We start from the raw sequence: 18545 nt of genomic DNA, 5'->3' as shown, positions 1-18545 counted from the left end.
TCTTAAACAGAGGGGTTACGTTAGCGATTTTCAAGTCCTCTGGGACCCTCCCTGACTCAAGTGATTCCTGAAAGATCACCACTAACGCCTCCACTATCTCTTCAGCTATCTCCTTCAGAACTCTGGTCCAGGTGATTTATCCACTTTCAGACCTTTCAGTTTTCCTAGCACCTTCTCCTTGGCAATGGCCACCATACTCACCTCTGCCCCCCGACTCTCTTGAACTTTGGGGATGTTACTCGTGTCTTCCACCGTGAAGACTGACGCAAAGTGCCTATTCAGTTCCTCCGCCATTTCTTTGTTCCCCATTACTACTTCTCCAGCGTCATTTTCAAGCAGCCCAATGTCCACTTTTGCCTCTCTCTTACCCTTTATATATCTAAAAAAACTCTTGCAATCTTCTTTTATATTACTGGCTAGTTTACCCTCATATTTAATCTTTTCCCTCCTTATTTCTTTTTTAGTTGTCCTCTGTTGGTCTTTGTAGGCTTCCCAATACCCTGGTTTCCCACTGCTCTTCGTCGCATTGTATGCTTTCTCTTTAGCTTTTATGCTGTCCCTGATTTCCCTTGTTAGCCATGGTTGCCTCGACCTCTCTTTAGTATGCTTCTTCTTCCTAGGGATGAATTTTTGCTGTGTCTCCCAAATTACTCCCAGAATCCCCTGCCATTGCTGTTCCACTATCTTTCCTGCTAGGCTGATCTCCCAGTCAATTCTGGCCAGCCCCTCCCTCATGCCTCTGTAGTTGCCTTTATTCAACTGTAATACTGTTACATCTGATTCCAGCTTTTTCCCCTCAAATTGCAGGGTAAATTCTATCAAATTATGGTCACTTCCTACTAAGGGTTCCTTCACCTTAAGCTCCCTTATCAAATCTGCCTCATTACACATCACTAAATCTAGAATTGCCTGTTCCCTCTTGGGCTCCACCACAAGCTGCTCCAAAAAGCCATCTCGTAAATATTCCACAAATTCCTTTTCTTGGGATCCACTACCAACCTGATTTTCCCAGTCTACCTGCATATTGAAATCCCCCATGATCACTGTAACCTTGCCTTTCTTACACACCTTTTCTATCTCCTGGTGTATCTTGTCAGATGCTGTCAGACCTGCTGAGTTTTTCCAGCTATTTTTGTTTTTGTTTTTGCTTTCTCCTTAAACCTGTGCCCTTTGGTTACCGACACTCCTGTCATTGGAAACATTTTCACCTTATTCATTCTATCAAAACCATTCATGATTTGAACACCTCTGTCAATTCTCTTCTGAACCTTCACTGCTCTAAAGAGTTCCATCCCCTGCTCTCCCAGTCTCTCCACATAACAAAAGTCCCTCATCTCCATTCGAGCAATGCTTCAATTTTAAAATTCTCATCCTTGTTTTCCACTTGTGAATAGAACCAGAGAACAAAGGGCTAAAAATATATGTAGTCACTCTTAAATCCAATCAGGAATTTATGAGAAACCTCTTTAGTCAGGGAGTGGTGAGAATGTGGAACTTTCTACCACAAGGAGCAGTTGAGGGGAATAACTGATGCATTTAAGGAGAAGCTAGATAAACGAGATGAGGGAAAAGGAACTGAGGATACATCACTGGGACAGATAAAGTAAATGAGAGTGGGAGGAGGCTCCTGTGGTGCATAAACACCAGCATGGATTAGCTCAGCTGAATGGCCTCTTTCTGTGCTGTAAATTACAGATAATTCTAGATTGTACACTAGAGTGCTGGAAGCATAATACTGGTCTGAAGAAAGGCGGATACAACAGGAGGTCAGAGCTGGAAGACTGAAGGGTGTGGCAGTTTGTAAATTCGGAGGAGATTGCAGAGGTAAGGTTGAGAGAACGCCTGGAGGGATTGAAGGTAACAATGAGGGTTTCAAATGAATACATTGAAGGAGAGAGAGCCAGTATAGGTTCAAGAGTGATGGGCTTAGAGTGCGACAAGATATAAGCAGCTGCATTTTGGGCAACTTGGAGTTTAGGGAGTGTGGACAAAACACATCCAGCGAGGAGCTCATTAAAGTACTTGAGCCTGGAGGTGACAAAGACATAAATCAGGGTTTCTGTGGCAGAAGGGCTGGTCTAGGGCCAGAAGTGAGTGATGGAGAGAATGTAGGATTTAAAGGTCATTTCTAGGTTGAACAGGGCACCAAGATTGTACACAGTTCGCTCAGTTTGAGAAGTCAAGGAATCACTGTCAAGAGATTGGGTTTTGCACTGGGAACTGAGATCTTCTTGATGCTGAGGTGAAGGAAGTGGTGACCTATCTGGGATCTGACATAGGGCACTCTAACAGTGCGGGGGTAGCTGTAAGGCCTTGAGGATTAGTGGAAATTTGGAGCTGGCAGTTTTCAAATGGAGTTGACCCTGTGCCTGACGATGATGAAGAAGAAAGGGTTGAGGATAGATTTTTGGTTGACCCTCGAGGCGATGGTGCAGGTACAGGAAAGGGAGGCTGGGACCATCACCATTTGCCCATTGTCAAACTATCCCACTACCCATCTGAAGAAATCTCTCTGCAATTCCCGATTTTCTTTCCTTTGTTCCCCACATTTGCCTATCAACAATAACTTTCATTTATATAGCACCTTTAAAGCAGTAAAACCTCTCAAGATGCATTCTAGGAGCATTGTTAGCAAAACAAAAATGACACTGGTTGAAATAAAACATTATGAGAGAACACAAAAAGCTTGGCCAAAGGGGTAAGTACACAAGAACACAAGAATTAGGAGCATAAGTAGGCCATTTGGCCCCTCGAGCCTGCTCAGTCATTCGATAAGATCATGGCTGATCTGACTGTAGCCTTAACTCCACTTTCCTGTCTGCCCACCATAACCCTTGACTTCCTTGTTAATCAAAAATCTATCTGACTCGGCCTTGAATATATTCAATGGCCCAGCCTCCAATGCTCTGTAGGCAATTCCAGAGACTAAGGACCCTCTGCGAGAAAAAAATTCTCCTCATCTCAGTCTTAAATGAGGGACCCCTAATTTTTAAACTGTGTTCCCTAGTTTTTAGGTTACCCAATAAAGAAAAAGATTCCCTCAGCATCCAGCCCGTCAAGTCCCCTCAGGGTCTTACACATTTCAATAAGATCACCTAAACTCCAATGAGTATAGGCCCAACCTGCTCAACCTTTCCTCATAAGGCAACCCCCTCATTCTAGGAATCAGTCAAATGAACTTGGAGCTTCTTAAAGGAGGTGAGAGAAGGGGAGAGATGGAAAGGTTTAGGGAGCGCAATACTGTGCTTAATTGATGGCAGGGCTACAAAAAAAGGGGCAAGTGAGAACTGGTGGGTGTACAAGAGGCGAGAACTGCGGGAATGCAGAGTTCTTGGAGCATTGTGGAGATGGAGAAGTTTCGAGAGACGGAAAGGGGTGAAGCTGTGAAGGTCTTAACCCCTATTCCCCCTCCCTGATTTTTCTTGGTGGGTGAGGATCCAATTCAGGGGCCTTCTTAAATTAAGTGCCCCCTGGACTGTCAACATTCATATTGTTGTAATCCAGAGACCCAGGCTAATTGTCTGGGGGACATGGGTTCAAATCCCACCACGGCAGCTGGTGGAATTTAAATTCAATTAATAAAATCTGGAATTGAAAGCTAATCTCAGTAATGGTGATCATAAAACTACCATTGATTGTTGTAAAAACCTATCTAGTTCACTAATATCCTTTAGGGAAGGAAATCTGCCATCCTTAGCTGGTCTGGTCTACCTGTGACTCCAGACCCACAGCAATGTGGTTGACGCTAAACCGTCCTCTGAAATGGCCGAGCGAGCCGTTCAGTTGCAGGGCGATTAGGGATGGGGTGACAAATGCTGGCCTTGTCCGTGATGCCCACATTCCACAAAATAAAAAAAAGGAACAGTCTAATAGGATCTAGGTACAACAGCACCCTCCACGTTACAAAAACACTCGGAATACACTGGGCTGAGGCAAAGAACCCATTATCATCCACCTCACCAGCCCTATTGTTCACGAGTATCTGAATCTCTGTCCAATTGCGTTTTCTTAGACGTTGTTTTCCTACCTTCACAGTGCCGTACTCCATCGCCTGTGAAGCCTGCGTTGCAGTAGCACCCGAGTTTCCCGCCTATCACTGTGCAGGTGGCGTTTGCGTTGCACTCATTGCTGCAGTCTTTGTTACTGTCAGTGCCGGAGCTTAGCGAGAGGGAGCAGAGATCCAGCATACTGGACAGCCACACTGGAATTTGAAAGGCGAAAACATAATTGGACAAAGGGCACAAAGTCAAAACATCAAAAAGTCAAAATCAACGGGTCTAAACATGGCGATAGAGTCACCCAATAGATTCTTGAAGCATAGCGAACAAAGGAAACATGGGAAAATATACATTTCTATGCTCTCGCTTGAAGATCCACTAGAATTCTGTTTACCGGTTAGAATCATATCGCTCATTAGGAGACCACTCGGCCCATTCTCGCCTGCGCTGGCACGTTGAAAGAGTTTGCTCTCTCCAGAGCCCTGCAATATATTTTCCTGTTCAAGTATGTATCAAATTCCTTTCTGAAAGTGGATATTGAATTGGAGTCCGCCACGCTTTCAGGCACTGCATCCCAGATCATCACAACTCCCGGTGTAAGGGAATTTCTCTTCATAACCCTTTGACCTTACCCCTTCCCCATCACTGAAACATTTATCCATACCTTTTGTCACCTCAGCTTGGCTCAGTTGGTGATATTCTTATTTCTGGGAATTACAGGGTTTTAAAGTTCAAGGTCTACAGCAGGAACACACTCAGGATCTAGACTGAGGGCAATCCTGGAAGAGCCCCTCGATTGTTGGCACTGCCATCTTTAGAAGAGGTTTTAAACTAAACTCCTGTTAGTCTGGTTTGGTACATGTTAATCATCTCATAGCATTGTCTGAAGATGAATTACAATACATATAATTACATAGATTTTACAGGACAGAAACAGGCCATTCTGCCCAACTGGTCTATGCCAGCTCATGACACATGAGCCTTCTCCCACCCTACTTTATCTAACTCTATCAACATGACCTTCTCTTCCTTTCTCCCTCATAGGAACATAGAAGCAGGAGTACACCATTCGTTCCCTCATGCCTGCTCTGCCATTCAATTAGATCATCGCTGATCTTATCCTCGATGCCATCTTCCCACACTATCTCCATATCGCTTGATGTCATTGGTATCTAGAAGTCTATCGATCTTTGCTTTGAACATACCTAATGGCCAGGATTTTCCCGTCGGTGATTTGGGGGCAGAGCCCGCTCGCCGACGGGAAAATGACGCGGGATGATGTTGGGAGGAACACCCGACGTCATCCTGGTCCCTTTAAATTTTTAGGAAGGCGGGCGGACAGCGAAATCAGCTCAATTGAGGCCATTGACAGGCTGGTTAAAGTAATCAAAGGCCCTGCCCGTCCAACCTTAAGGCTGGCGGGGGGGGGGGCCAGGAGCCCCAGCGGGCAATAGAAAAAACATGAAACCTTATCCACTGGCGGGATGAGGTTTCATGTTCCTTTTTAAAAACTTTAATAAATGTAATGTGATATTTATTAACATGTCCCATCTCATGTGACATTGTCACATGAGGGGGACATGTTAATAATATTTTTATTTCCCTATTTTTTAACTTTTGTACACTGTCAGTAATCTCCCTGAGACAGCACTTTGTCTCAGGGAGTAGTGTGCTCTTTCGTGCCCATAAGTGAAAGAGCGCACTTTGACAGCTGGGGATTCCCTTCCCTCCCCGCACAGGAGGTGCATAGCGCTTCCCGTCGGGCAGGCCGCTGGGTGGGCCTTAATTGGCCCGCCCACACAAAATGGCGGCCGGCCCCGTTTCGGTGGCGGGGGTCGGCTGTCCGCCCGCCGCCGAGCTTGTGGGGTCTGCACGCCCACCAAGGGCAAAATTTTGCCCAATGACTGTGCTTCCACAGCCTTCTGAAGTAGAGAATTCCAAAGATGCACCACCCTCTGAGTGAAGAAATTCCTCCTAATCTTGGTCCTAAATGGCCTACCCCTTATTCTGAGACTGTGTCCACTGGTTCTAGATCCCCAACCAGTAGATACATCCTTCTTGCATCTACCCTGTTGAGCCCTGTAAGAAACTTGTACACTTCAGTGAGGTCAACTCTCATCCTTCTAAACTCTAGAGAATGCAGGCCCAGTCTCCTCTAATGGGATAATCCAGCCATCCCAGGGTGGGTTGGTCAGTATGTCCTTCCTGGAGACCAAAACTGCACACAATAATCCAGGTGTGGTGTCACTAAAGCTCTATAAACTGTAGCAAGGCTTCCTTACTCCTGCACTCAAGTCCCCTTCCAATAAAAGCTAACATATCATTTGCCTTCCTAATTGCTTGCTGCTCCTGCATGTTAGTTTTTAGTGACCTTGAACAAGAACACCCAGGTTCTTTGTACATTAACATTTCCCAATCTCGCCCCATTTAAAAAATACTCTGCATTTCTGTTTTTCTGAACCCAAGTGGATAGCTTCATATTTTGCCACATTATATTCCATCTGCATTTTTCTTGCCCACCCTCTTAGCCTGTCTAAATCCTTTTGAAGCCTCTTTGTGTCCTCCTCACAACTCACATTCCCACCAAGTTTTGTGTCATTAACAACTTGGAAATATTGCATCTGCTCCCCGCATCCAAATCATTTATATAGGTTGTGAACGGCTGTGGCCCAAGCACTGATCCTTGTGATTCCCCAAGAGTCACAGCCTGCCAGTCTGTGAATGATCCATTTATCCCTACTGTCTGTTTACTGTCCATTAATCAATCCTCAATCCATGCCAGCATATGACCCATAAGCCCACATGCTTTAATTTTGCTTACCAATTTCGTGTGGGACCGTATTGAAAGCCTTCTGAAAATCCAAATACACCCTTATCCATCCTGCGAGTAACATCCTCAAGACTTTCCAACAGGTTTGTCAAACATGATTTCCCTTTCATAAATCCATGTTGTCTCTGCCAATCCTACCATTATTTTCTAAGTGCCTAGTTATCACATCCTTTAGAACAAATTTAGCATTTTCCCAATCAATTATGTTAAGTTAACAGGCTTGTTTTCTCTCTCCTTTTTTCCTTAAACAGCGGGGTTATATTTTGATCCACAGGCACTGTTCCAGAATCTATAGGCTTTTGAAAGATGATCACCAATGCATCCAATATCTCGACAGCTACCTCTTTCAACACTGTGGGGTGTACATCATCAGGTCCAGGGGATTTATCAATTCTTAATCCCATTAATTTATTCAGCACTACTTTTTTTTACAAATACTAATTTCTTTCAGGTCCTCAATCTCACTAGGTCCTTGGCTCCTCAATATTTCAGGGAGGTTTTCTGTATCTTCCTCTGTGAAGACAGACACAAAGTATTTGTTTAGTTTCTCTGTCACTTCCTTATTACCCATTATAAATTCTCGATTTTCTGCCTGTAATGGACCCACATTTGTCTTTACTAACCTTATTCTTTTTATATACCTGTAGAAGCTTTTATAGTCCATTTTTATGCTCCTTGATAATTTACTTTCATATTCTATTTTTTCTTTCTTTATCAATTTCTTGTTTCTCCTTTGCTGTATTTTAAAATGTTCCAAATCCCCAGGCTTATTACTTTTTTGGCAACTTTATACGCCTCTTCCATCGATATAATAGAAGCTTGGAACTTCTCTTGTTAGCCATGGTTGGATCACTTTTCTTGTTGGCTTTTTGTGCCTTAAAGGAATGTAAATTTGTTGCAAACCATGTTTCAATTTTTTAAATAGCAGCCATTGCCTGTCCACCATTATACATTTTAACGTAGTTCCCCAATCTACCTCAGCCAATTTGCCCCTCATACCTTTGTAGTTTCCTTTGTTTAGATTAAAGGCCCTAGTTTCAGATTGAACCAAATCACTTTCAAACTTCATGAAATTTCGCACATATTATGGTCACTCTTCCCTAAAGGCTCCTTTACAATGAGAATATTAATTAGCCCTTTCTCATTGCACAATACTAGATCCAAATAGCCCAATCTCTAGTTTGTTCCTCAACATATTTTTCTAGAAAACCATCTTGTATACATTCCAGGAATTCATTCTCCTCAGCATTTATGCTAATTAGGTTTATCCAGTCTATCTGTAGGTTGAAGTTCTCCATGATCACGGTGTTACCCTTGTTACATGCACTTCTAATTTCCTGATTTATACATTACCATTACTATTTGGTGTCTATGAACAACTACCAAAGTTTGCCGCCCCTTGCTGTTTCTTAGCTCCACCCAAACTGATTCTACATATTCATCTTCTGATATACGATCCTCTCTCACTAACATACTGATCTCATTCTTTATTAACAGTGTGACACTGCATCCTTTTTCTTTTTGTCTATCCTTCCTAAATGCGGAATACTCATGAACTTTCATCTCCCAGCCTTGGTCACCCTGCAGCCACATCTCTGTAATGGTAATAAGGTCATATCTGTTTACATCTATTTGTGCCATCAATTCATCTCCCTTGTTGTGAATACTGCGTGTATTCAGATGGAGTGCCTTTAATTCTGTTTTATTATTTTCGTAATCTCTAGCCTTAACTGCGGGCGCACTCTTATGTTTGTACACTCTGTTCCTTCCTGACACGTTCTGATAACCATTTCCTTTATTGAAACCCTGCCCTCTTAACATCTCCTGTCTCTTTAGTTTCTCACATCTTCCCTCAATTCCCCTATTTAGTTTAAAGCCCTCTCCAATGCTCTAGTTACAAGGCTTTCCAGAACACTGGTACCAGCACAGTTGCAGTTTACAGACCATTCCAATGGTATAGCTCCCACTTTCCCCAGTACTGATGTCAGAGCCCCATGAATTGAAACCCATTTCACCCACACCAATTGAAGAGTCATACGAACTCGAAAACGTTAACTGTGTTCCTCTCCGCAGATGCTGCCTGACCTGCTGAGTTTTTCCAGGCATTTTTATTTTTATTTTTGTTTTGGATTTCCAGCATCTGCAGTTTTTTGCTTTTATCACCCACACCAATCTTTGAGCTACATATTTAACTCTCTAATCTTATTTACCCTACACCAATTTGCTCATGGCTCAGAGTTAATTACCTTTAAGGTTCTGCTTTTTAATTTAGCCCCTAGTTTCTCATGCTCTCTAAGCAGAATCTCCTTCCTAGTCCTATCTAGGTTGTTGTTACCTAGGTGGACCACGGCCACTGGATCGTCCCCCGCCCACTGCAAGTTTGTCCGCAGCCCAGAGCAGGTGTCCCAAACCTTGGCACTGGGCAGGCAACACAGCCTTCTGGTCTCTCGCTCTCAGCTGCAGAAATCTGTGCCTAACCCCCTCAATATACTGTTGCCTACTACGATTGTATTCCTGTTAGCTCTCCCAGCTTGAATGGCTTTCTGTACCCTGATGCCATGGTCAGTTTGCTCATCCACCCCTGCAGTCCCCAGTCTCGTCCGTACAGACTGCAAGCGCCTCAAACCTGTTGGGTGATTGCAAGGGTTGAGGTTCCTCCACTTCTACTTCCTCAATCCCCTTACCTGCCTCAATTGCAGCCACACCCTCCTCTCCCTGATCACTGACCAAAGCATGTACTTTTCTAGCTTCCCCTTAAATGCATCTTGACTATTTACCACAGCAATTCCACATGGCAGCAAGGTCCACATTTAATCATTCTCTGGATAAAGAAGTCGCTACTGAATTCTTTATTGGGTTTATTTATGACCATCTTATGTTTTTGTCCCATAGCTTTGGGCTCCTTACAAGTGGAAGTATCTACCTTAACTTCCATGCTCTAGAGAAAAGAGAAAAGAGCCCCAGTGTGTTCAGCCTTTTCTGATAGTTATAACTTCTCAGCTATGATATAATTCTTGCACTTTCATCAAAGCCTCACATCCTTTTTGTAATATTGAGACCTAAACTGTGCACAGTGCCCTAGGTGCGGTCTAACCAAGGCTCTCTACAAGTCTAACAAGAAGCAGGGAGTTCACTGATGACCTAGTCAACATTCACTCTTAAACAACATTATCAGGAAAAAAACCAGATGAACTATTCTTGAACATTTTGAACGATTATAACCAATCTGTTGCTTGCAGGACATATTGCTGATACAGAATTGCCGTGTTTGATGACATAAAGCAGTCATTGCAGTCCAAAAGCAATTCACACATGAAGCGACTGACATTCAACAGAACACAATGAGGTGCTACCTGGATGAGCATTTTTATTTATTCCTCCATCTTGAAGCAGTCCATGTACAAATGCAGAAAAACCTGGACAATATCCAGGCTTGGGCTGACAAGTGGCAAGTAACATTTATGCCACACAAGTGTCAGGCAATGACCATCTCCAGCAAGAGAGAATCTAACTATCGTCCCTTGACGTTCAATGGCATTACCATTGCTAAATCCCCCACCATCAACATCCTGGGGGTTACCATTGACCAGAAACTGAACTGGACCAGCCATATAAATACTGTGGCTACAAGAGCAGTTCAGGGGTTAAGAATCCTGCAGTGAGTAACTCATCTCCTGACTCCCCAAAGCTTGTCCACCATCTACAAGGCATAGGTCAGGAGCGTGATGGAATGCTCTCCGCTTGCCTGGATGAGTGCAGCTCCCACAACACTCAAGAAGCTTGACACTGTCCAGGATAAAGCAGCCCACTTGATTGGCACCACATCCACAAACATTCACTCCTCCACCACCGAAGCACAGTAGCAGCAGTGTGTACCATCTACAAGATGCACTGCAGGAATTCACCAAGGCTCCTTAGGCAGCACCTTCCAAACCCACAACCACTACCATCTAGAAGGACAAGGGCAGCAGATACATGGAAACACCACCACCTGGAAGTTCCCCTGTCACTCACCACCCTGAATTGAAAATATATCACCTTTCCTTCACTGTCGGTGGGACAAAGTCCTGGAACTCCCCCCCTAACAACACTGTGGGTGTACCTACACCACATGGACTGCAGCGGTTCAAGAAAGCAGCTCACCACCACCTTCTCAGGGCAATTAGGAATGGGCAATAAATGCTGGCCCAGCCAGCAATGGCCACATGCAGTAAATGATTTTTAAAAAAGAAAGCTATCCTCAACTCATTCAACATCTGCACCCACAAATTTCAAAAGAAGTCAAAGGAATGTAAAACGAATGAGGCATATAATGGGCAGACAATCTAATCCCTTCAGTTTCCCCATCAAACAGGTGAGGCTGGCTACACATTTCCAACAGAGGAGGTGGCACAATCAGGAAGCTGAGTTTTCAGTGTTTTGTCTGTGGCTCAGTTGGCAGTACTCTGCCCTTTGATTCCCAAGGCTCTGGTCCCACTCTAAACCTTGAGTGTAAAAGTCTGGACTGAAACCTATATACTGAGGGAGCGTTGCCCTATAAGAAGTGCTGTCCTTCAGATGAGATGCTAAAACTAAGGTGCCATCTGTCCACCCAGATGAATGAAAGAGATTCCATGGCAGTATTTTGAAGAATTGGGCAGGTCTCCACATCACCCTAGCCAATATTTATTCTTCAAACACCACCAAAAAATGCAGATGATCTGGTCACTATCACAGTGATGTTTGTGGGAGCTTGCTGTGCGCACAGATTGACTACACTTCATTGGCTGTAAAGTGCTTTGAGATGTCCTGTGGCCCTGAATAGTGCTGTCTGTTATGACCCATTTTGAAATGTCTGTAATGTTCCTTGATTGTATTGAAGCACCTCAGGGTGCGACATGATCTATGTGGGAAACCTGAATATGATTGCACTTCTTGTGATGGCCATTTTGAAATGTTTTGTAATGTTCTTTCAGATATTTTATGAATAATGTATATTTTTGGAAAAAAAAATAGCGCTATAGAAATGCAAGTCTATTTTTTCTCATATAGGAACACTGAAGCCAGTTGTAGTGTCCCAGGGACACCATTCAACATTGACCAAATGATCCAACTTGGTACTTTACTCAGCTCCAATACTGTTCTCCAATCGAGCTGTCTGGATTGAGAACAGTCCAGAACTAGCCCAGTTCTCAGTGTTCAAATCTGTTTCCGTCTATTTTTTTCCCATTCCTCATCATATTCCTAGCTGTGAGTTGGAGGGAATCCAGGAGCCCTTGCCCAGCCCAGTGGTTGCGATACGAATTCAGGACAGCGACTTAAAACTGCTGAGAGAAATAAAAGTCTGACAATGAGGAAGACAGATGTCCTTTGAAATCATAGAGAACACCCAGTGTACAGGAACAGAAATGTTTTATAAAAACAGGAAGAAGGTCCAAACTAGCCAACACCTTCGCCGTAGATCAAGCCCTCTTGATCATGACATCCTTTAATCCTTTTGCTTTCCAGAAATATTTTGAATTGTTTGTTAAGTACTGTCTACTTCAAAGTCCTTCCCTGCTAACTCATTCCAAAATTCTGCCTATCCTCACTTGTTATGAGATCCCTCATATTTTTCATTCATCTCCATTGGGATTTAAACCCTTTGGGACACTGAACAATGTGCCTGGATCACTTTCATGAATTTCTTTCCAAATCTTTAAAAATTTCAATTTGAAGCCTAAATCTCTTATTTGTTCTAAAGAGTCTCCCTTGTTACCATGTGTATGTAACAAGGTGTGTAAGAAAGAACTTGCATTTCTATAGTGCCAATCACGCCCTTGGGATGCCCCAACACATTTTTCAGCTAATTAAGCACTGTTAGAATGTAGGAATCACAGCAGCCAGTTTGCACACAGTAATTTCCCACAAACTGCAGTTTGATATTAACCAGATAATCTGTATTGCTGACCGAAGAATAAATATTGGCCAGGACAGTGGGGAGAACTCTCCTGTTCTTCAAAATAGTGTCATGGAATCTTTTACATCCACCTGAGGGGGCAGATGGAACCTCGCTTTAATAGCACATCAAAAGTTGGCACCTTCGATGATGCAGCGCTTCCTCAGTACTACACCAAAGTGTAACTTTTTAACTCAGAAGTGAGAGGGCTTTGAGGCATCCAAGTGTTTTCTTCTTTGATGAGGTGTTAACTTAGTCTCAACAAATGGGTTCATGCTCACATTTAAGCAGAGAGAGGAAGAGCCTGTTCCTGATTGCCTTCAAGTAAGCCAATTTTTTCTGTGGCTCCTTTAAGCAGGTGGGGCTTACTATGTATCAGGAATCCATGTTACAAAAGTCACGATAAAACTGCTGTAAGGTAGGCTTTCCATGGAGTTTCTCCTGATTTCTTGCCAAATTCTTCAGTGAATGATTAACCCCGGGAGAGGTAATTTCCCCAGGGATAGCACCATTCTTCTGCCTAAATGCGGGATTGCCAGGGACTCTGTGTGGAAATTCAGCTCTGCGAACTTTGCATATAAACGTGTACAGTACTGAGCAGTGGCAGAATTGTTGTTGGTGTGCCATCAATCACCCATGCAGTTCTGAGTTGTATCATATGGGCTTATGCCTAATAAAGTAGTAGGATGAGGGCCACTTATCACACTGTGATGCGGCTGGGGCCTGTATCCTTGGATTAGTTGAATGTTGGCCCAAATACCCAAAGGTCCACCTCGCACAGACCTATAAGGCAAGAGCCCATATGCAGGACGAGCTTGCATTGGTGTAGGACCTTATCCCAATGAATTGTTTTTTTGAATTAGAAAACAGACAATTTACACACAGCAAGCTCCCACAAGCAGCAATGACATAACGATCAAATAATATGTTTTTTTAGTATTACTGAAAGAAGAGACATGCAGTCGAAGCTTTTCGTCTTGCACTCAGCAGGACAGATGCAAGAATGCCAAATTTCAAAGGAACAGCAATTTACACTGCATGAGAAAAGGGTGCTGATTGCCTGGCAAGTCAGGTTGAGGTGTAGCTATGAAGAAAGCACCAGGGATCTATTGTTCCCCCATCCCCACACCCCCCCCCTTCCCATGCTTATGTTTAGTTCAAAAAAGTTGCAATCCCTGGAAATGTTGCCTTTGCCTGCGGAGGACAGGTCCCTGTGTAGGAATATATGTAGATTCTAGCAAGCATAACTGGGCCACATTTCGAGCCCGGCTGACAATCTTAAATTGGCTGTTAGTGTAATTTTTTTTTTGCAAACTCGGGGTTGTTCAGCAGGTGCTGTTCAATATATTTTTTAGTGATGCTGGCTGACGGATAAACATTGGCCATTTCGTCGGAAAGGTGGCACTTCTGACAGTGGCAGCCCTCGCTCAGATCAGCGCTGATCAGCTAAATGTAGCAAACCCACCCATTAACTTAACACTTCCATCGCGCTAAAAATACTCAAAGTGCCTCGCACAATGAATTGCTTTCGAAGCGTCTTGACCACAAATTTGCAGGCAAATGCAACTGTAACTGATAAATCTACAGTTTTATTACCTAATCGTTTGATATTTAATTCTAGCAATCTTGATTGTTATTTCTCATGGAAGTTGGGTCACCAGGGAGGGAAGGTTTGCTTTAATCACTGTGTACTGCTGACATTGTAAACATGACGGGAGGATTTCCTGCAATTCTGTTTTCCAGCAAAACAGTAAAACCATGCTTCTAGAAGTGCTTCATGACCTTACTGAGAATCATACAGGAAAAAAAGGGAACCATTGGGATCCACCATGCCTGTGCTGGATCTTATAAACAGCTAATCAATGCTCATTCCCTATCGTCCTGTGATTGTTTCTCCCTTCTCGATTATATATCCAATTCCAATTTGAAAATTGCCATTGAATCTGCTGCCACTTTTAGGCTGTGCTTTCTGATGTAACAATTGTCCTCATGTCCCCTACCGTTCTTTGCCGAGTACCTTAAATGTGTGTTCTCTGTTTACCAGCATGCCTGCCAATGGAAAACAAGTTCTTTTTATTTACTTTGTCAAAACTCCTCGCCATTTTAAATCTATTAAACCTACCTTTAACCTCCTCTTTTGTAAAGAGAACAACCCCAGCAATTTGCAATAGCAAATATAGAAAATCCTGCCACTGTTTACAATGGAGCAAACAGTCAATAGCCAGTGGAAGCCTCCCTTCTGCATGCTTGCCTTCTAGTTTAACTCATCAGTCGAATATTAAATCAGCTTCACTTGCAGCATGCCATTAACTGACGTATCAAACTCACAGCAAAATCCATTGTTAAAAGAAATTATTGCCCTTCAGGCAGTTTCAGTAACTTTTTCCACCACAGTTAAGTTGCAGAGCAAGGACAGAACCTAACACTCAATCAAACCATGACAAGGTTTTAAGAAACGACAGCAACAATGGAAATAACTACTTGTGTTTATTTAGCACCTTTAGCGTAGGTGGTTCACAGGAGTTTTAGCCAACAAAATTCGGCATAAGGAGATATCAGAACAGACGACCAAAAGCTTGGTCAAAGAGATAGATTTTAAGAAGCACCTTAAAGGAGGAGATAGAGAGCAGGAGATGGAGGAGTTGAGGGATGGAATTCCAGAGTTTAGGGCCCAGGGAGCTGAAAGCATACCTGCCAATGATGGAGCGATGAAAACATATATAACATTTATTTAGCATGAGTCTGCGTGCCAAACAAAGGAGCAGAGTTCTCCTCTTACATATCTACTTTTCTCCGCTATTTCCTTGCCCAAAAAGCAACGATGCACATTAGAAGCGGCCGCCAGGACCTTTCTGTAAAGAAAGACGATCTGTTTGCACACTTACCGCACAGTAAAATGAATTTCATGGAGGCTGCAGTCTTCAGCCTGCTCGGTGATGGAAGTTGGGATGTTCGAGGCACAGCTCCCTTACTGCGAGGCAGCAAATTTCCTGACAAACTTCTTTCCTGTTTCTGAACTAAGGATCTGAGATCATCACGTCCTGCCCAGATTTCGCATTCCCCGATAACCAGGATGGACTAAAGCACTGTGTGTTTTTTTTCTCTCTCTCTCTTCGTAAGGGAAAACAAAATGAGCAAATAGCATGGAAAGGAAATGAAGATAACATTTAAAAACAATAAGGGCGGTGAAACGCTATACGGGAAGGATTTTCCCCCTCGTTGGGCGGGCGGGCCCGAGAACGGCTGTGAGAATGACCGCCGCCCGCGATCGGGCTCAGACCACGATTTCTCGCTGGCCGGCCAATTGAGGCGCGCTAAGAGCCTCAACGCTGCCGGGGTGGGGGCGGGAGGAGCGTGAGTGCTGAAGTGGGCGCATGCGCAGGGGTGCGCTCAGGGAAAGCTCCCTCAAGGCACCGGGACTGCCTCAGGGAGCTGAAGACTTTTAACCTGCAAAATAAAGATTTCAAAAATAAGGAGATCGTGTCCCCACATGCGACTGTGTCACATGAAGAGGGACCTGTTAAAAAAAAAAGGAGGTTCAAAACTTTTTATTGGTTCTTTAATCGCTGTTCGAAACATCATCCCGCCCTTGGTCGAGGCTTTGTTAAAAACGCAAAGGCTGCCTGGCCTATTCGCCCACCTGTCAACCGAACGGTTGGATGGGGCAGTGAAAAACTCAATTTAATTAATTTATTAAAGGCCTTAATAGGGCTCTTAATTATCAGCGGACGCGCTGCCGCTTCTCACACACACCCACTGACCGAAAAACCACGAGAGCGCACGATGACATCGGGACGCTCACCCGACGTCATCGGACGCTATTTCACTCCCGTTTGGATCGGGTACGCGCCCGCCCGCTGGCCGAAAAATTCTGCCCGACAAATGACCAAGGATTTCAACAGTTAGAAATTGATGCCTGTGCTTGGAGTAGTCAAATATCTCAGGCAAGGTTTATGTCCAAGCTTATTATAAGCATTGACATACTCCTAGGGACTATCTGTAAATATTTCAATGCTCCTGGATTTCCCCAGAAAATAGCGACACACTTCTGGAGAGCACCTGTAAATACTGAAGCATGTTCGGGGAGGGTATCCCTTGTAAATCTTGACCCATTCCAGGGGGGGTTCCAGCAAATATTGACACACGCCTGGTTTCCCTTATAAATTTAGCTATAAATCTAGAGACCCCTGGAAATATTGGGCTAGGTCTTCTGACACCAACTGTGGTTCATGTTGAGAAGTTGGTGCTGTTGTGCTTTAGGACCCATTGGAAGTCCTGACACCCGCACATGCATCGTAATTGTCCAGCTTCTGATGGACTGAGTTACGCTGCAAGGTTATGACAAGAATGTCTCCAACACTGAGCTCAGGGCCAGAGACTTGGGCTAAATGTGCAAAACTTACCTAGATCCTTACCCGAGTATCGTCCCACTGTTTAATTTCTAGCGTAGGTCAGTGATTGGCAGTAGGACCTAACCCATCACCCCCTCACGTACCTCCACTCACCCAACCACACACTGCGTTTCAACCTACCCCCCACCAAAACCCGTCTCTCACCAGCAACCCAACTACCTCCCAGCCCGACTACCCACCCCCCATCTCAATAGCCACAGCCATAGGCTGACTACCCAACCCTGACCCGACCACCCCTATGACTCAAACACCCCTCTCCAATCCAACTGCCCACACTTCCGATCCGACTACCCACTCCCAACTTGGCTCCCTGTCCCCTTACCCCACAACCACCCCAACCTGACTATTCACCACCCACCCATAACCTGCCTACCCATTCCGCCAACCTGACTGCCCAGCCCCTGACCAGACTATTCCTGCCCAACCTGACCACCCACTCTCACACCTCCAAACGCTCATCCATCCAGATCAGATATAAGCACTGCAGTCCTGCCAGTCGTGAATGGTGGTGGACAATGAAAAAGCCAACAGGAGTGGGAGGCTCCACAAATATCCCCATCCTCAACGATGGGGGAGCCCAGCACATCAGTGCAAAAGGCAAGGCTGAAGCATTTGCAACCACTTTCAGCGGGTAGTGCCGAGTGGATGATGCATCTCAGCCTGCTCCTGCATTCCCCAGCATCAGAACGCCGGTCTTCAGCCAATTCAATGCGTTCCACCTCAAGAAATGGCTGAAGGCACTGGATACTGCAAAGGCTATGGGCCCTGCCAACATTCTGGAAACAGTACTGAAGACTTGTGCCCCAGAACTAGCTGTTGCCTGAGCCAACCTGTTCCAGTACAGCTACAACTCTGGCATCTACCCAGCAATGTGGAAAATTGCCCAGGGATATCCTGTCCACAAAAAGCAAGACAATTCCAAAGCAGCCAATTACCACCCCATCTGTCTACTCTCGATCATGAGCAAAGTGATCGAAGGAGTCTCAACAGTGCTTTCAAACGGCATTTACACAGCAATAACCTGCTCACTGACACCAGGGCCACTAGGCTCCTGACTTCATTACAGCCTTGGTTCAAAGAGCTGAACTCAAGGTGAGGTGAGAGTGACTGCCCTTGATGTCAAGGCAGCATTTGATCGAGTGTGGCATCAAGGAGCCCTAGCAAAACTGGATTCAATGGGAATCAGGGGGAAAACTCTCCACTGGTTGGAGTCATACCTAGCACAAAGGAAGATGGTTGTGGTTGTTGAAGGTCAGTCATCTCAGCTCCAGGACATCACTGCAGGAGTTCCTCAGGGCAGTGTCCTAGGTCCAACCACCTACAGCTGCTTCATCAATGACCTTCCTTCCATCATAAAGTCACAAGTGAGGAAGGTCACTGATGATTGC

At 44.4% G+C, this 18545-nt stretch overlaps 1 protein-coding gene across 2 annotated transcripts in view; it reads right to left on the bottom strand.

Annotated features, from left to right (window-relative positions):
* adgrl4 (adhesion G protein-coupled receptor L4) overlaps positions 1-15891 on the bottom strand; it is a 123672-nt gene extending 107781 nt beyond the window's left edge. For both annotated transcript variants that reach the window (XM_078560695.1, XM_078560696.1), the window contains exons 1-2: positions 15631-15891; positions 4028-4201 (exon numbers count right to left, since the gene is read on the bottom strand). In XM_078560695.1, coding sequence (XP_078416821.1) covers positions 4028-4201; positions 15631-15652 — 196 coding nt within the window. In that variant the 5' untranslated portion in view covers positions 15653-15891. The remainder of the gene's footprint in view (positions 1-4027; positions 4202-15630) is intronic.
* Positions 15892-18545: the final 2654 nt, after the last annotated feature.

Source organism: Cetorhinus maximus, chromosome 17 (assembly GCF_964194155.1).
Source record: "Cetorhinus maximus chromosome 17, sCetMax3.hap1.1, whole genome shotgun sequence".
Lineage (NCBI taxonomy): Eukaryota > Metazoa > Chordata > Chondrichthyes > Lamniformes > Cetorhinidae > Cetorhinus > Cetorhinus maximus.
This window is presented reverse-complemented; position numbering and strand designations above follow the sequence as displayed.